Source organism: Coregonus lavaretus (genome assembly GCF_964263955.1).
Source record: "Coregonus lavaretus genome assembly, chromosome: 39".
Lineage (NCBI taxonomy): Eukaryota > Metazoa > Chordata > Actinopteri > Salmoniformes > Salmonidae > Coregonus > Coregonus lavaretus.
In genome coordinates, this window is record NC_140026.1 from 4,933,397 (window position 1) to 4,948,644 (window position 15,248).

General features: G+C 42.1%; 1 protein-coding gene across 1 annotated transcript; it reads left to right on the plus strand.

Annotated features, from left to right (window-relative positions):
• Positions 1-1,567: 1,567 nt before the first annotated feature.
• LOC311112901 (uncharacterized protein) lies at positions 1,568-7,697 on the plus strand. Its single transcript, XM_084156041.1, has 6 exons — positions 1,568-1,639; positions 1,758-1,805; positions 2,361-2,486; positions 2,619-2,732; positions 5,000-5,121; positions 6,169-7,697. The coding sequence occupies exons 1-6, from the start codon at positions 1,574-1,576 to the stop codon at positions 6,170-6,172; spliced, it is 480 nt and encodes a 159-aa protein (XP_084012167.1). The 5' UTR covers positions 1,568-1,573; the 3' UTR covers positions 6,173-7,697.
• The last annotated feature ends 7,551 nt before the right edge of the window (positions 7,698-15,248 follow it).

Genomic DNA, 15,248 nt, shown 5'->3' on the forward strand with positions numbered 1-15,248 from the left:
TCATTGCTACGTAGCCTACAGCAATCAATAACAGGTCAAGTGCTAGCCGTAGCGCGCTACATGGCCCACAAGGCACCACTTCTTACCTCCAAGCATTAATTCTATGGAACGCTGTTTGGGTCTTAGCATGTCAAAAAAGATACACGTCAAATAACACTATTGGACTCGTCAAATAACAATATGCAAATGTTGGCCAATCACAAGCCAGCTATATGAAAAACATCTAATTCATTATTGACGATGAGAATACCTGGCTAAAGGTAATACCTGGCAAAAGTCATATCCGGCACAACGTTAACGCGTAACGCTCCCTCTTTCCATTATTAGCCTATCTTGCTAGCTATGTTATTGTTTGTTATTTAACAGTATGTCCATTCGAGTAAACTAGGCCTTTCTATTGCTGTTAGGTTGTGTTATAGCTACATGTTGTGAATGATTTCGTTGACTTTTTTTTCAAATATCACTTGAACATGAAGCGTCATTGGACTGGACTGAACTAACTAGATAGCTAAAGATAGCAGCAGCTACCGTGGGGTGCGTGAGAATGGGCGGCGTTGATTATGCTGAGTGTCATTATAGTAACTTTTATCATGTTTGCACCTGTCAGATTTCAATCGTTCAGGAGACAGAATAATGCTGGAGTCCAAAGGAGGAAAATGGGGAGAAGCCGTCTGATAAGTATGAGGGTTTGCCTGATTGCTGACCCTACCATCCAGCTGCTGAACAGGATAGGTACATTTGCCCTATATCCATGCAGTAATTGAGGATGCTAAAACAGTGCAGTGCACTGTGCTTTGCTTGGTAAGTAAGCGATGTGTGAATCTATCTTGTGATTAAACATAGGTTTATTAAAGTTTATTTGACTGTTTAAAGATCATGGACCGTTTCCCTGTGTATGTTATGATACTTTTTGTTAGATTAAATGATGTTTCCATATCTCAGTACCTTTAGAGTATCCTATGAGGCAGATCAAAGTGCCCTGTGGTCAGGAGGAGAGCAGCTTCTTGAAGGTTTTGGGGGAAACAATTCCCCAGATGAATCCAAATGTAGAGGCCTTTAAGACAGACAGCAGGAGGATGCTGGTTCCCCTGCAACTGGAGAGCATGTGAATGGCTTTGCTTATTACTGTCCCTGTAGCTACAATCAAATCAGCTTGGCTAGGGAGGTATGCCCTGTACTCATTATTGAAGGTATTTGATAGCTTGTGTGTTAGGAACGGGAGGTAGATTGAACTTTATTATGTCACGTGGTAAAATTTTAAAAGAAACTGGATTTTCCTCTGTATACAAACGCAATAAATTATTTGATCAACTAGTGATTTCTTGTATTTTTATGTTAAAGGAAACTGTAAGGGAGGAGACAGAGACTCAGCCTATGGAGATAGGGATAGGCCTCCCTGTTGCCTCACCAAAAGCTTCAGTGACACTAGAGGTTTGGAATGTTAAATTACTTTTTCCACTTTTATCATCAAATTATAAAGTATAGTATTAGTTATAGGATTCTTCTTGTAACTTAACAATCCGAATGGCTTTGTTTATTACTGTCCCTGTATTGATTTCAGTCTCTAGAGGAAATGCGGGAGATACGGCTTCTTCAATACGAGGCCTACCATCTCTCTCTGGCTGCAGACCAGGAGAAAGTATGTATATAATATTACTTAGTAAATAAGTTCAGATCACACATCATTGGCATTCCAACAGGAAACACATACTTTTTCATATACAAAACAGATTATTCAATAATTATTTTTGCCACAGGAGATGAAACTTAGTCGTTTTGAGGAGTGGGAGAGCAGGCAGAGGAAGGTAAGGGATGATTGATATCATCTGTGTATTATGTAAGGGATAAACGCAGATGTTCTGTACATTACCTTGGAAATAATGGACGATGCAGCAGGACGAGGTGGAGCCGAGTCCCTTTGCGGAGTTCATTTTTCCAAGGTAATGTACAGAAAGGAGGTTGTTTATCCCACTTATACCACAATTACCAAAGAAAATAATACTAAAGCACACATTTATCGGCAGAAGTCCTGCTGCTGCTTGCTGCTACTGCTACTATGCACTGGGCTCTTACTACCGCCACCCCAGCCTCCACCTGTTAGGTTCTATGTTCCTGCCGGGGGGATTGGTATAGCTTACCATGCTCACTGCCTGTAGGCTATTTTATATTGACGCTTTGCTCGGGCAGTGAGCTACCCTGAAGGAGCAGAGCCTATATTGCCAAGATTTGCATTATTCATTGTTTAAACGTATTTCGACCTGCCATTGTTTTTCAGAACTGGTTTTAATGCCTATTCTAGAACAACAATGCTGTGGTATGAATATAGGTGAACTGAACACTAACAGTAATCCGTATTGTAGTCAATAGAGGAGAGAAGACAGAGGGTGGCCTCTCATCCAGGGCAGCATGAAGGAGTGCCCTTTAAGATCAAACACCCAGATGGGAGGGAGCGGATTAGGAGATTCCGGCTCTCTGAATCCATTCAGGTAAGTCATTCATTCACTTGCTGATAAACTCAGTACTATAAATGTACATTTCAGGCTGAATTACAATTTGTTATATAAATGTTTGATTTTGTGGGGGAAGATGATGCCTCAAGTGATGTTGTTACCCCCCAGGCGGCAGCAGGCTTCGCTACCCTGAAGAACACGATTAACGGGTCCTTGGAGGAGAATGACAGTCGGGAGTCCACAAAACTGTCTGTGTTCTGGTTGTCTGTGGAGGATGTGCAGGTGACTAGCATGACACTACTTAATAATAATACATTTGATGTTTGTATCGGACTACAGTTGAACTACTTGATAGTTATAACCTTTGTGTGTGGTTGTTTCTGTCCAATTACAGGCTCTCCTCACATCTCGCCAGCCTCCTCTCCTCTCCAGTCACCTCCTTCATCACCAAACTTTCCTTCTTATCACCCCTCACCCTTAACGTCCTCTCTCTTTCCTTCTTATCACTCCTCACCCTTAACGTCCTCTCTCTTTCCTTCTTATCACCCCTCACCCTTAACGTCCTCTCTCTTTCCTTCTTATCACCCCTCACCTTCTAAGTCACTTTCTCCTTCTCCCTCACCTTCACCTCCCTCATCTGAGTAAAGCCTGTTTGTCTATGTATGCGGATGATTCAACACTATACACATCAGCTACTACAGCAACTGAAATGACTGCACCACTTAACCAAGAGCTGCAGTTAATTTCAGAATGGGTGGCAAGGAATAAGTTAGTCCTAATTATTTCAAAAACTAAAAGCATTGTATTTGGGATAAATCATTCACTAAACCCTTATCCTCAACTACATCTCGTAATGAATAATGTGGAAATAGAGCAAGTTGAGGTGACTAAACTGCTTGGAGTAATCCTGGATTGTAAACTGTCATGGTCAAAACATATTGATACAACAGTAGCTAAGATGGGGAGAAGTCTGTCCATAATAAAGCGCTACTCTGCCTTCTTAACAACACTATCAACAAGGCAGGTCCTACAGGTCCTAGTTTTGTCGCACCTAGACTACTGTTCAGTAGTGTGGTCAGGTGCCACAAATACGGACTTAGAAAAATAGCAGTTTGCTCAGAACAGGGCAGCACGGCTGGCCCTTAAAAGTACACAGAGAAATAACATGAATTATATGCATGTCAATCTCTCATGGCTCAAAGTGGAAGAGAGATTGACATCATCACTACTTGTTTTTGTAAGAGGTATTGACAAGCTGAATGTACCGAGCTCTCTGTTCAAACTACTAGCACACAGCTCGGACACCCATGTATACCCCACAAGACATGCCACCAGAGGTCTCTTCACAATCCCCAAGTCCAGAACAGACTATGGGAGGCGCACAGCACTACATAGAGCCATGACTACATAGAACTCTATTCAACATCAGGTAACTGATGCAAGGAGTAGAATCAGATTTTCAAAAACAGGAAAAAATACAACTTATGGAACAGCGGGGACTGTGAAGAGACACAGACAAAGGTACAGATACATGCAAAAGCATACATTGTAATATTGTTGTATGGTGGTATTATACATTTTGCATTATACATTTTGTATTTTAGATATGTAGTGGTGTAATAATATTATTTTATGTACTGTTTTATCTTTTGTTTTATATGTAATGTAAGTGCTTTAATGTGTTTGGACCCCAGGAAGAGCAGCTGCTGCCTTGGCAGAAGCTAATGGTGATTCCAAATAAATGCAAACACTCCATAATGACATAGCAAAAACAGGTTTTAGAAATTCTTGCAAATGTATTACAAGAAACCCCCCAGAAATACCTAATTTACATGCAGTACCAGTCAAAAGTTTGGACACACCTACTCATTCAAGGGTTTTTCTTTATTTGTACTATTTTCTACATTGTAGAATGATAGTGAATACATCAAAACTATGAAATAGAACACATGGAATCATGTAGTAACCAAAAAATTGTTAAACAAATCAAAATATATTTTATATTTGAGATTCTTCAAATAGCCACCCTTTGCCTTGATGACAGCTTTGCACATTCTTGGCATTCTCTCAACCAGCTTCACCTGGAATGGTTTTCCAACAGTCTTGAAGGAGTTCCCACATGTGCTTAGCATGTTTGCTGCTTTTCCTTCACTCTGCCGTCCGACTCATCCCAAACCATCTCAATTGGGTTGAGGTCGGGGGATTGTGGAGGCCAGGTCATCTGATGCAGCACTCCATCACTCTCCTTCTTGGAAAAATAGCCCTTACACAGCCTGGCGGTGTGTTGGGTCATTGTCCTGTTGAAAAACAAATGATAGTCCCACTAAGCCCAAACCAGATGGGATGGCGTATCACTGCAGAATGCTGTGGTAGCCATGCTGGTTAAGTGTGCCTTCAATCAGGATGGTGGTGATGATGATGATGATGATGATTTTAAATGGTTGCAATAGTCTCCAGAAACGTACTTGGTCACCCTGTACACCTAATTCCTAGTCATGGTAAATATTCAATTCAAATACCCTTCTTCCCTCCCTCTTCCCACGTCACAGGAGACTCAGTCCATACACAGTGATCCGTCTTCTAGTGCTGGCTGTCTGCTTGAGACAATCAACCCTGGAATGTTCAAGGGAATCATGCAGAAAGTTGACCCATTTCAAAATCTACAGCACAGGTGATGACGATGATGATCATGCTAACGATGATGATTATCAACCTCTTTCATATCGTATCATATTGTATCATGTTGCATCGTCTTGCATCATATCGCAAAGTGAAGCCAAATATTCTCTCTTTCCCTCTCCCTCTTTTTCCTTCCTTCTCTCTCCCTTCCTTCTCCCTTCTCTCTCACTTCCTTCTCCCTTCCTTCTCCCTTCCTTCTCTCTCACTTCTGTCCTTCTCTCTCCCTTCCTTCTCCCTTCCTTCCTTCTCTCTCCCTTCCTTCTCCCTTCCTTCTCCCTTCCTTCCTTCTCTCTCCCTTCCTTCTCCCTTCCTTCTCCCTTCCTTCCTTCGCTATCCCTTCCTTTTCCCTTCCTTCCTTCCTTCTCTCTCCCTTCCTTCTCTCTCTCCCTTCCTTCTCTCTCTCCCTTCCTTCTCTCTACCTGATAGATTAATTATTAATGACTAATTATTACACCCTGAAACTGTGTATAATGTGTTAGAAATGTGTGAGTGTAGGACCAGTAAAGGCTATGGCATTGAGCCACTATTTAGCAATGTGAGTAAGAGTTAGACCAGACAACAAAGACAACTGAGAAACTAAGATAAAGAGGCCTCCCAATTTAGGGAGGGGAGAAACTGTTATGAAAACATGGTGCAGAATATTGTGAGAACGGCAATAACTGAGTAATGCAGGGAGCAGGATATGTGTGTGTGTGTGTATGTATGTGTGTATGCATGTGTGTATATGTGTGTGTGTGTGAACTGAAGGTCAGTAGAGCAGTTTTAGAGTGGAAAACTACAGCCCGCCTACAGAGGGGAGGGATTTCTTTTTGTATGACATATGAGTATAAAAGATGGACTCTGAAATTGTGATGGCAGAATTCTCAATGAATAAATATCTCTGACTATGCAGACCGGGACTCTGGCCGTTATTTAAATCCCAAAAGATTTACAACCTTTTGGGAGACGCACAGAGACACTAAAATAGTTTGTTAAATAATTCACATAACAGCTTGGTCCTTCTGAGCCGGACTCCAATACCCTGTTTCTGTCATTCCAGGTAACTCTGAAAACCGCCGACGGGCGAATGATACATTCGTAAATAGAAAGTCCTGCCCTTTGACATTAAGGGTTAAAACAGGCCAGAGGACACCTGATTAATGACCGAGACGGTGACGGAATCCAAACCTACATTGAATCTCGGCTGCAAGGATAAGGTCAGCAGTCTTTATTCATTAACTTGGTGAAATTGATTTGAGGACTTGCTAAAATATTGAAAAGTAGCAAATTGATCAATGCGTAGCCATTTTAAGTGAAATGTGGGGTTGACTGTCAGGAATTATCAAGATTACATTGTGAGGATAGACTCCTCCGTAGAGTAGGAGATAATTCTGGGGGACTAGTCAACCTGGTGGTGGGTCCGTAATGATTCACGGTAATAGGCCATTACCAAAAGAAACTACCCGGTGTTGAAATAGAAGGAACTATTAAAAGTACACCTATGGGATGTAACCTGTAAGAGATTATTGAACAGTCAACAAATAATCCGGGTTAAACAAATACAAAAAGTACACCAGAAGGAATTAAAATAGCATGTGTGAGAAATAGAATATTAGTAAAGTCAAAAGTCACAAACAACTGTAGATTTTGCTGTAACTCTATCCGTTCTGGAGCCTTATAAACTCCAGGTTACCGATATAACACCAATAATCATGTAAGGTTGTATACGTGTGAGACCTAATGTTTGCTCAAAAGTCACATGAATAATTCCAGGTGGTTGTATAGAGGAGGGAGAACCCATTCCTGTTGTATGAGACTGTCAGGAATTATCAAGATTACATTGTGGGGATCAATCCCTCTGTAAAAGTATGAGATAATTCTGTGGGACTAGTCAAGATTACATATACTGGAAGGGGTGATTCAAGGTGTTGTTGTGTGAAGCTATTTTGAATTACTTGTTAAATTGACTTGTTATATAGAAGAGGTGGCTAAGGGATTTTTAACAGTACCAACCATGGGGGGGCAAATCCTCACAAGAGGTCCCAGAATTTACTGGGGATGAGAAATGCTTGATGTAATTAAAATGGAATCCAGGGATAGAAGAAATCTCCATTATGTAACCAGGTGAAGGGAGAGGTATGGTTTTGAGGGACGTCTAGACGCAGATAAACTCGAATCCATGCTTAAACAGATACATAAGGTGTGTAAAGGAGAAATAAGCAGTGAGAGAGAGAGAGAGAGTAGGAGGGGGCCAGTACCCACTGATAGCCTTACCTAATCTATTGGCGGGGAATGAAAGGGGCCCCAGCAACCTTAGATGTATACAGTAATAATAATAATATGCCATTTAGCAGACAGGCCATGAACACAGAGGACGTGGCCAGAGCGGTAGAAGGAATGACCCACCCCAAAACAGGAATAGTAAGGTTTGGGCTGCCGTTAGAGGGCAGTGGGTTTCAGGGGATGCCCAGAGGACACTTTTGCCACGGGCCGATCACGGAGAGTATGTTGGGAAAATAACTGAATTGTGTAATAGCCTCAGAGAGACATGCAATCCATCATGAGCAGAATAACAGACAGGACAGAGCCAAGAAAGAAGGCAGGAAGAAAAGAGAAGTGAGTGAGAGGGAAAGAGAAGTGAAGGTTGAGGTCTCCGTGCCTCCCCCAGAGCAGAGGGCAGAAAGGTTATATCCAAACTTGGCAGACCAGGCATGGAGAGAAAATCCAAATGATGAATACGTAGGGAGGAGAAGGAGAGTGCAGGGGAATAATGTTGCCCCCCCCACCGGCCCCACCTCCCTATGAGGAAGAAGGGGCTGGAGGAGGAAGGGAAGATGAAGGTGAGGAAGAGCCAGAGGTAGAGGAGTACAGGACAAGGGCAGAGAAAGTCAGACAGGAGAGAAAAGAGAGAAAAGAGAGAAGAGAGAGAGAGAAGTCCATCCCCCAGCTTTGAGCGCGAGGAAGAGGAAGATAAGGCGTGACTAGTCCTTGAGGGAGAAATAGTAGACTCTAGTGGGGGGAAGACTAAGGAACCCTTTGATCCAAATTGTGAGGTGTTTGAATTGGCTACTATTGACTTAGCACTTCAACAGGAACAGAAACCTTATTTGACATTGACAGTAATGGGTATGAAAATTAAATTCCTTTGTGATACGGGAGCCTGCAGGACAGCAACCTGTGCAACAGACAAGCCAGACGGAGTCAGGATTGATGGGGAGAAAATCATAGTGCGATCTGCCTCTGGTCATCAATTTATTGAAAGGTTATCAGCCCCAATAACCCTAAAACATGACCAATCAGGATGAGAGGCAACCATACCCATCCTGATATCTAAGCTGTGTCGGGTAAATTTACTAGGACGTGATGTAATGACTAAATTGAATGTGGCTGTCATTTCCGCTGAGAGGGGAATGAAAGTACACATAGTCAGAGACAATATGGTGGTCTGTGGGGAAGGGGAGCCATGTTATTGGTATAAGCAAGATTTGTTTAGGGGGGGAATAACTGATATTCCCCGAACCTTGATGGAACTTGCTGATGATGTAGTACCAGGCCCCACTAAAATGTCCCCCGATGACCTACACTGTACTCTCTGGTATAACAAACACCCAGGTCCAGATGCAATCTATGAGAAAGAATTATTTAAAACCACAGAAAGGACTATAGCCTTGAAATGGTTTCACTATGACAACACCCAAGCAGTAGTGGAGGTGGAACTAGGGCCCCAAAGTCAGAGACTGTTCAGGGAAATATGGAGCCCACATGTGTCCCTAGCAAAGGAGCCAGCAGAGGACTGGAAAGACATGGGCCAGTGGGTATTCAAGGGTAAGAGGATCACTGATTGGGTCAATATTGTGAGTGGCGATCAACACAGCCCATCCACAGATAGTACATTTAGATGAGAATAGCAGATGCTGAGGAGAGGAATACCTGTTGACAGAACAACAGGAGCCAGACTTAAAAGAAGTTCGAGAGCATTTGTGGTCTCGGGGTCCAGCAGACGTAGGATTAATAAAAGGGGTAATTCCAGTACAGGTGATACCCAAATCTAATCATAGGCAATATCAGAAGCAATACCCTATGAAACCAGAAGCAATATAAGGTTTGCAGTTTACCAAGAGCAGATTGGGAGGGACCTTGAGGGAGGGCCAATTCCCGGGGAGATAGTGAGGCCAGAAACAAAGGTGCAGTGTCCTGGAAATCACAGTCTGTTTTGTTTTTTTCAGTTCTGCTGGGAGTACATTGGATGATGGGGTTTTGTGTTGAATTAGAGACAGTGAGACTATTAGTCAATACCTAGGAGAGAAGAGAGGTTACGGTAGCAAAGACAGACAAGAAGGAAATAGTAATAGTGGAGACAGGAGTGAGTGGAAGTGTTACAATTGTGACAAAACGGGACATTTTGCTAGAGAATGTGAGGAACCGTGTAGTTACTGTGCAAGGAAAGGGCACCAGTTAAGAAACTGTAGGCAGAAGGGGAAGAGAGAAATCAGGAGTCCTCATGACCTGGCTGTTTGGTTGTTGTTTTTTAATTGGGGTTTTCAAATAAAAAACAACACACCTAGTATGATGTTTATAAAACCTTGTTGTTTCAATATTGGGGGGTTTTCAGCAGGTCAAGGGTGATAGGTCTTAGAGGAGCACACAGTGAATTTTATGGAGTTTTTTAGGTTTTGGCTGAGTTTGGGGTATATATGATTTCTTATGAGAATGAATTTCATGAGGATTAATGAACACTTGGGATAAGTAACATTTATTAAATATTTAGTATAATGGTAATGTTTGGTATACTATGGGATGGAATTTCAATTGCCTCTGAACTCTGTTTTAACTTTCTGGTGTTAATTAATCATCTACACTGGTAAATTCTGAAGGCATGAGAGGAGGACTTTAAGATAGTTTATTTTACCAATAAATAAAAATAAGGGATGGCAATTGGATGATAAATTACCAATATTACCTAAGTGATTGTTAGGTAGGTGATAATATTGACACATGGGCAGTGACGTGTCAAAAGGAGGGATGGATGGTAGAACAGATTAGACAACACTTTGTGGCATATGGGATTACTCATTATAAAAAATATATATATATAAAATAAAAAATGTTCAAGATGTGTTATCTGTGCTCAAAATAATCACCAGGGCAGACAAAGGGCACCTCAGGGTGAGTATCCTCCGGCTAAGTACCCTTTCCAGCAATTGGAAATGGATTTTATAGAGTTATCACCGAGTGAAGGGAAGAAATGTAGAGTAACCCCAGATAAAGATGGGTTATCCCCCTTTGAGAAAGTGTTTGGAAGACCTTACAGAATGCCACAGTTGGCAGGACCAGACAGGCAGACATAGAACTAGAGAGCACCCTAGCAGAACACGTGAGAAGGTAGTTTATTAACCACACCTGTGTGTCAGAGGTTTTGTGCCCCACAGGTGAACTAAAGGAGAAGGTGACCCACTCTATCTAACCAGGAGACTAGGTGTGGATCCAGTCCCTAAAGAAGAAAAACTGGAAACAGGCCTGTTGGGAAGGGCCCTACCAAGTCCTATTAGATCCACCTGGGTGCATGTCACACACGGCAAAAAGGTAAACCCAGTTACACCTGACGAACAAACACAGAGTTAGGAGAAAGAACCGATCACCACTAGGGCTCGGGGGTTGGCTCCTTAACGAAGATTCCCTTACCCTGTCTGATCATCCCTGTGTGAGTTCGATAGAAGGTAAAGCAATGGGTTGGCCTCTGGCGTCTGACATCTTCTCAGGGCGAGGGTGGGGATTCACAGGTCTCCTGATGGTAGGTAGCTGTCTGATTGTGGGGGCCATATTCCTAACACACTCAGACCCTCCTGATCCGCCAGAAGTAGTAGTTAACCTAACAACAAGTTGATAAAATAATACCTTAACACAGTCTATGAAGGCATAGGAGACAACTAGACGTAGAGAAAGGGGAAGTACTAGGGACTGTAGGGAAGAACATCACCATATGTATGTCACCATGTACATCCTGGGACTATGTAGTTGCTCACACCAAGCGGGGGGGATATGTCAATCTCCATACACAGTTTAAGGACAGGTGTAGTATTGTGAAAGTAGGGAATTAACAGAAAATGGCAGTGCGACCCATATAAGGGTAGGTGCTGTCTGAAAGTCTGAATTACGCTACAACAGGTTACAGACCTGAACAAGTGAGATATCCTCTTCAACTGGGGCACCCTATAGAGTAAACCTCTCTGAGGGAGGTAGTGAGACCGGGGCTGTGGTGAAGATAGTGCAAACTATAGACTTGAAGGAAGTCGTACAGGTGGAAACGGGGTATAGAAATCTTAACCTGTGGTTGGAATGGATTCAGTATACGGCAAGAACTATGTCTAAAGAGGACTGTTTTGCCTGTGGGACAGCTAAACCAGGGTTAACAACTACTCCGTTCCCCTTGACAGGCTTTGACTCTCTGTCAGGTTTATCCTCCATGCAAGCCACCTGGGAATGTGGTGAAAGAGTCTTATGGTAACTTGCACTATCTGTTTCCCCCGATAACAAAGTCATCCCGACCTGGGTTGCCTCCGTTTGAAGTCACAGGGGAGTCTTATTGTTTTTCTAGGACTAATAAGATAGGATACAGGGTAAGGCATCTTAGCTCCTGCTCCCACACAGAGAATATCACAACTAAAAGAGACCATGACTAATCTCTCCTCTTTTTTTGCAGCCAGAGGATTTTAGGATCCAAAACCAGGCCCGTGCTGACATCTGATGGTTGTGTGGTGATAACAGATTGTGAACTCACCTACATATGCAAAAAATCAAACGTGTCAGAGACTGGTGAATTGTCACGTAGAAAGTAGGACCTCCTCCTGGGATCCTTTGATGAAAGGATATATATTGATGGGATAGCAGTACCTCGAGGGTTCCAGAACAATTTAAAGCTAGGAATCAGATCGCAGCTGGGTTTGAATCAAGTATTTTCTGGTGGTCAACAATTAATAAAAACGTAGATTGGATGAATTATGTTTACTATAACCAGCAAAGATTTATAAACCACACTCGTGATGCAATAAAGGGATTAGCTGAGCAGACAGCGGCAACTAGCTTAATGACATGGCAGAATAGAAAAGCTTTAGATATGCTTTTGGCTGAGCGGGACGGAGTTTGTGTTCTGTTTGGATCTATGTGCTGAACTTTCATCCTCAACAATACAGCACCGGACGGGTCCGTGACCAAAGCGCTTCAGGGACTCACCACGCTGGCGAACGAACTGGCTGAGAACTCTGGTATTGATAGCTCCCTAAACGGTTAGTTTGATAACATATTTGGTAAATGGAAAACTATTGTTGTAACTATTCTGGGTGAAGTTATAGCTTCTATGGGTATACTTGTTCTTTGTGGATGTTGTCATATTCCCTGTGTCTGAGGGTTGGTGAGCAAGGCGGTTTCCCAACAGATGGTGAGATACGGCCCAATCCCGGACTCCGACTGAAGGATATGACCTACCAGGCTTGGTGGAGGACGACGACGATCCAGATAATTTGAGACTGGATGTTTTCCTAGAACTATAAATCTCTAGTTTAAAAGTTATTGTAATGATCTTTTTTTGTATTAAAGTCTCATTTTAAGTATGATGTACTAGTTACCATTGCTAAAAAGTAACGTTATGCTTTTAATCATGGGGTAACCCTGATGAACCTGTAATGTTTTAATATGCAAACCAACTTATATACTTCAATGAGTGTGATTCATTTCTATAACAACATATGTTTTGTATGTGTGTAATATTTAGTCAAAGGGTGGAATTGATAGATTAATTATTAATGACTAATTATTACACCCTGAAACTGTGTATAATGTGTTAAAATGTGTGAGTGTAGGACCAGTAAAGGCTATGGCATTGAGCCACTATTTAGCAATGTGAGTAAGAGTTAGGCCAGACAACAAAGACAACTGAGAAACTAAGATAAAGAGGCCTCCCAATTTAGGGAGGGGAGAAACTGTTATGCAAACATGGTGCAGAATATTGTGAGAACGGCAATAACTGAGTAATGCAGGGAGTCGGATATGTGTGTGTGTGTGTGTATGTATGTGTGTATGCATGTGTGTATATGTGTGTGTGTGTGTGAACTGAAAGTCAGTAGAGCAGTTTTAGAGTGGAAAACTACAGCCCACCTACAGAGGGGAGGGATTTCTTTTTGTATGATGTATGAGTATAAAAGATGGACTCTGAAATTGTGATGGCAGAATTCTCAATGAATAAATATCTCTGACTATGCAGACCGGGACTCTAGCCGTTACTTAAATCCCAAAAGACTTACAACCTTTTGGGAGACGCACAGAGACACTAAAATAGTTTGTTAAATAATTCACATAACACTCCCTTCTCCCTTCCTTCTTTCTCTCTCCCTTCCTTCTCCCTTCCTTCCTTCTCTCTCCCTTCCTTCTCCCTTCCTTCTCTCTCCGTTCCTTATCTCTTCCTTCCTTCACTCTACCTTCCTTCACTCTCCAATGTTTCAGGACACCCAGTCCATACACAGTGATCTGTCCTCCAGTGCTGGCAGTCTGCCTGGAGATAACAGCTCCACGGGCAAACAGCTAAACCAGTTTTATCCCATGTGCTGAGGCATGAGTCTTCTTAGTATAAAAATATATTAGTGATTAGAGGAACATTTGTATTATCACAAAAAAATAATTTCTGTGTTCACCTTGTCTTTCAGAACCCTGGGATTTTCAAAGGAATGATGCAGAACGTTAACCCATTCAAATCTACAACACAGGTACCGGTGTTGATGATGATGTTAACGAAGGTGGGAACAGTTTTCTCCCAGAGTGTAAGTATTTGGGCAAAGAAAGTTACTTCCTTTTAGAGTAACGGATAGAATGTCACAATATGCAAAATGGCAAACATTCTAATATTTCCCCTATTCCTCACACTTAATTATTCCCTCTCTCCTTCTTTTCAGGAGACTCAGTCCTTACACAGTGATTCAACCTCCAATTCTGACAGTCTCAAAATATTCAGTCCTACGGAGAAACAGGTACAACACACATCTATGTAACGCTTACCTTGCATACTGTAGTCTCGGAAATCCTAGACCGGGGGCAAACATTGTTAATGTGGGAGGCAACCCATCTACCTAGGGAGACTAGGCATACTAGGGACATTTAATATTGTGCTTCACTCATAAGGTTAGCCTGAGTTAATTTTCTTACTCCTTGACTTGATGCAGACCGTGTGGTACACAGACAAGGATGCAACTTCTTCAGTGAAAAGTGAACCGCCACTACCACAAGAAAATAAGAAGAGGACAGGGTTGTGTAACTTTTCAACCATACTATTATACACTATTACAGTGGGGAAAAAAAGTATTTAGTCAGCCACCAATTGTGCAAGTTCTTCCATTTAAAAAGATGAGAGAGGCCTGTAATTTTCATCATAGGTACACGTCAACTATGACAGACAAAATGAGAAGAAAAAAAATCCAGAAAATCACATTGTAGGATTTTTAATGAATTTATTTGCAAATTATGGTGGAAAATAAGTATTTGGTCAATAACAAAAGTTTCTCAATACTTTGTTATATACCCTTTGTTGGCAATGACACAGGTCAAACGTTTTCTGTAAGTCTTCACAAGCTTTTCACACACTGTTGCTGGTATTTTGGCCCATTCCTCCATGCAGATCTCCTCTAGAGCAGTGATGTTTTGGGGCTGTCGCTGGGCAACACGGACTTTCAACTCCCTCCAAAGATTTTCTATGGGGTTGAGATCTGGAGACTGGCTAGGCCACTCCAGGACCTTGAAATGCTTCTTACGAAGCCACTCCTTCGTTGACCGGGCGGTTTGTTTGGGATCATTGTCATGCTGAAAGACCCAGCCACGTATCATCTTCAATGCCCTTGCTGATGGAAGGAGGTTTTCACTCAAAATCTCACGATACATGGCCCCATTCATTCTTTCCTTTACACGGATCAGTCGTCCTGGTCCCTTTGCAGAAAAACAGCCCCAAAGCATGATGTTTACACCCCCATGCTTCACAGTAGGTATGGTGTTCTTTGGATGCAACTCAGCATTCTTTGTCCTCCAAACACGACGAGTTGAGTTTTTACCAAAAAGTTTCATCTGACCATATGACATTCTCCCAATCCTCTTCTGGATCAT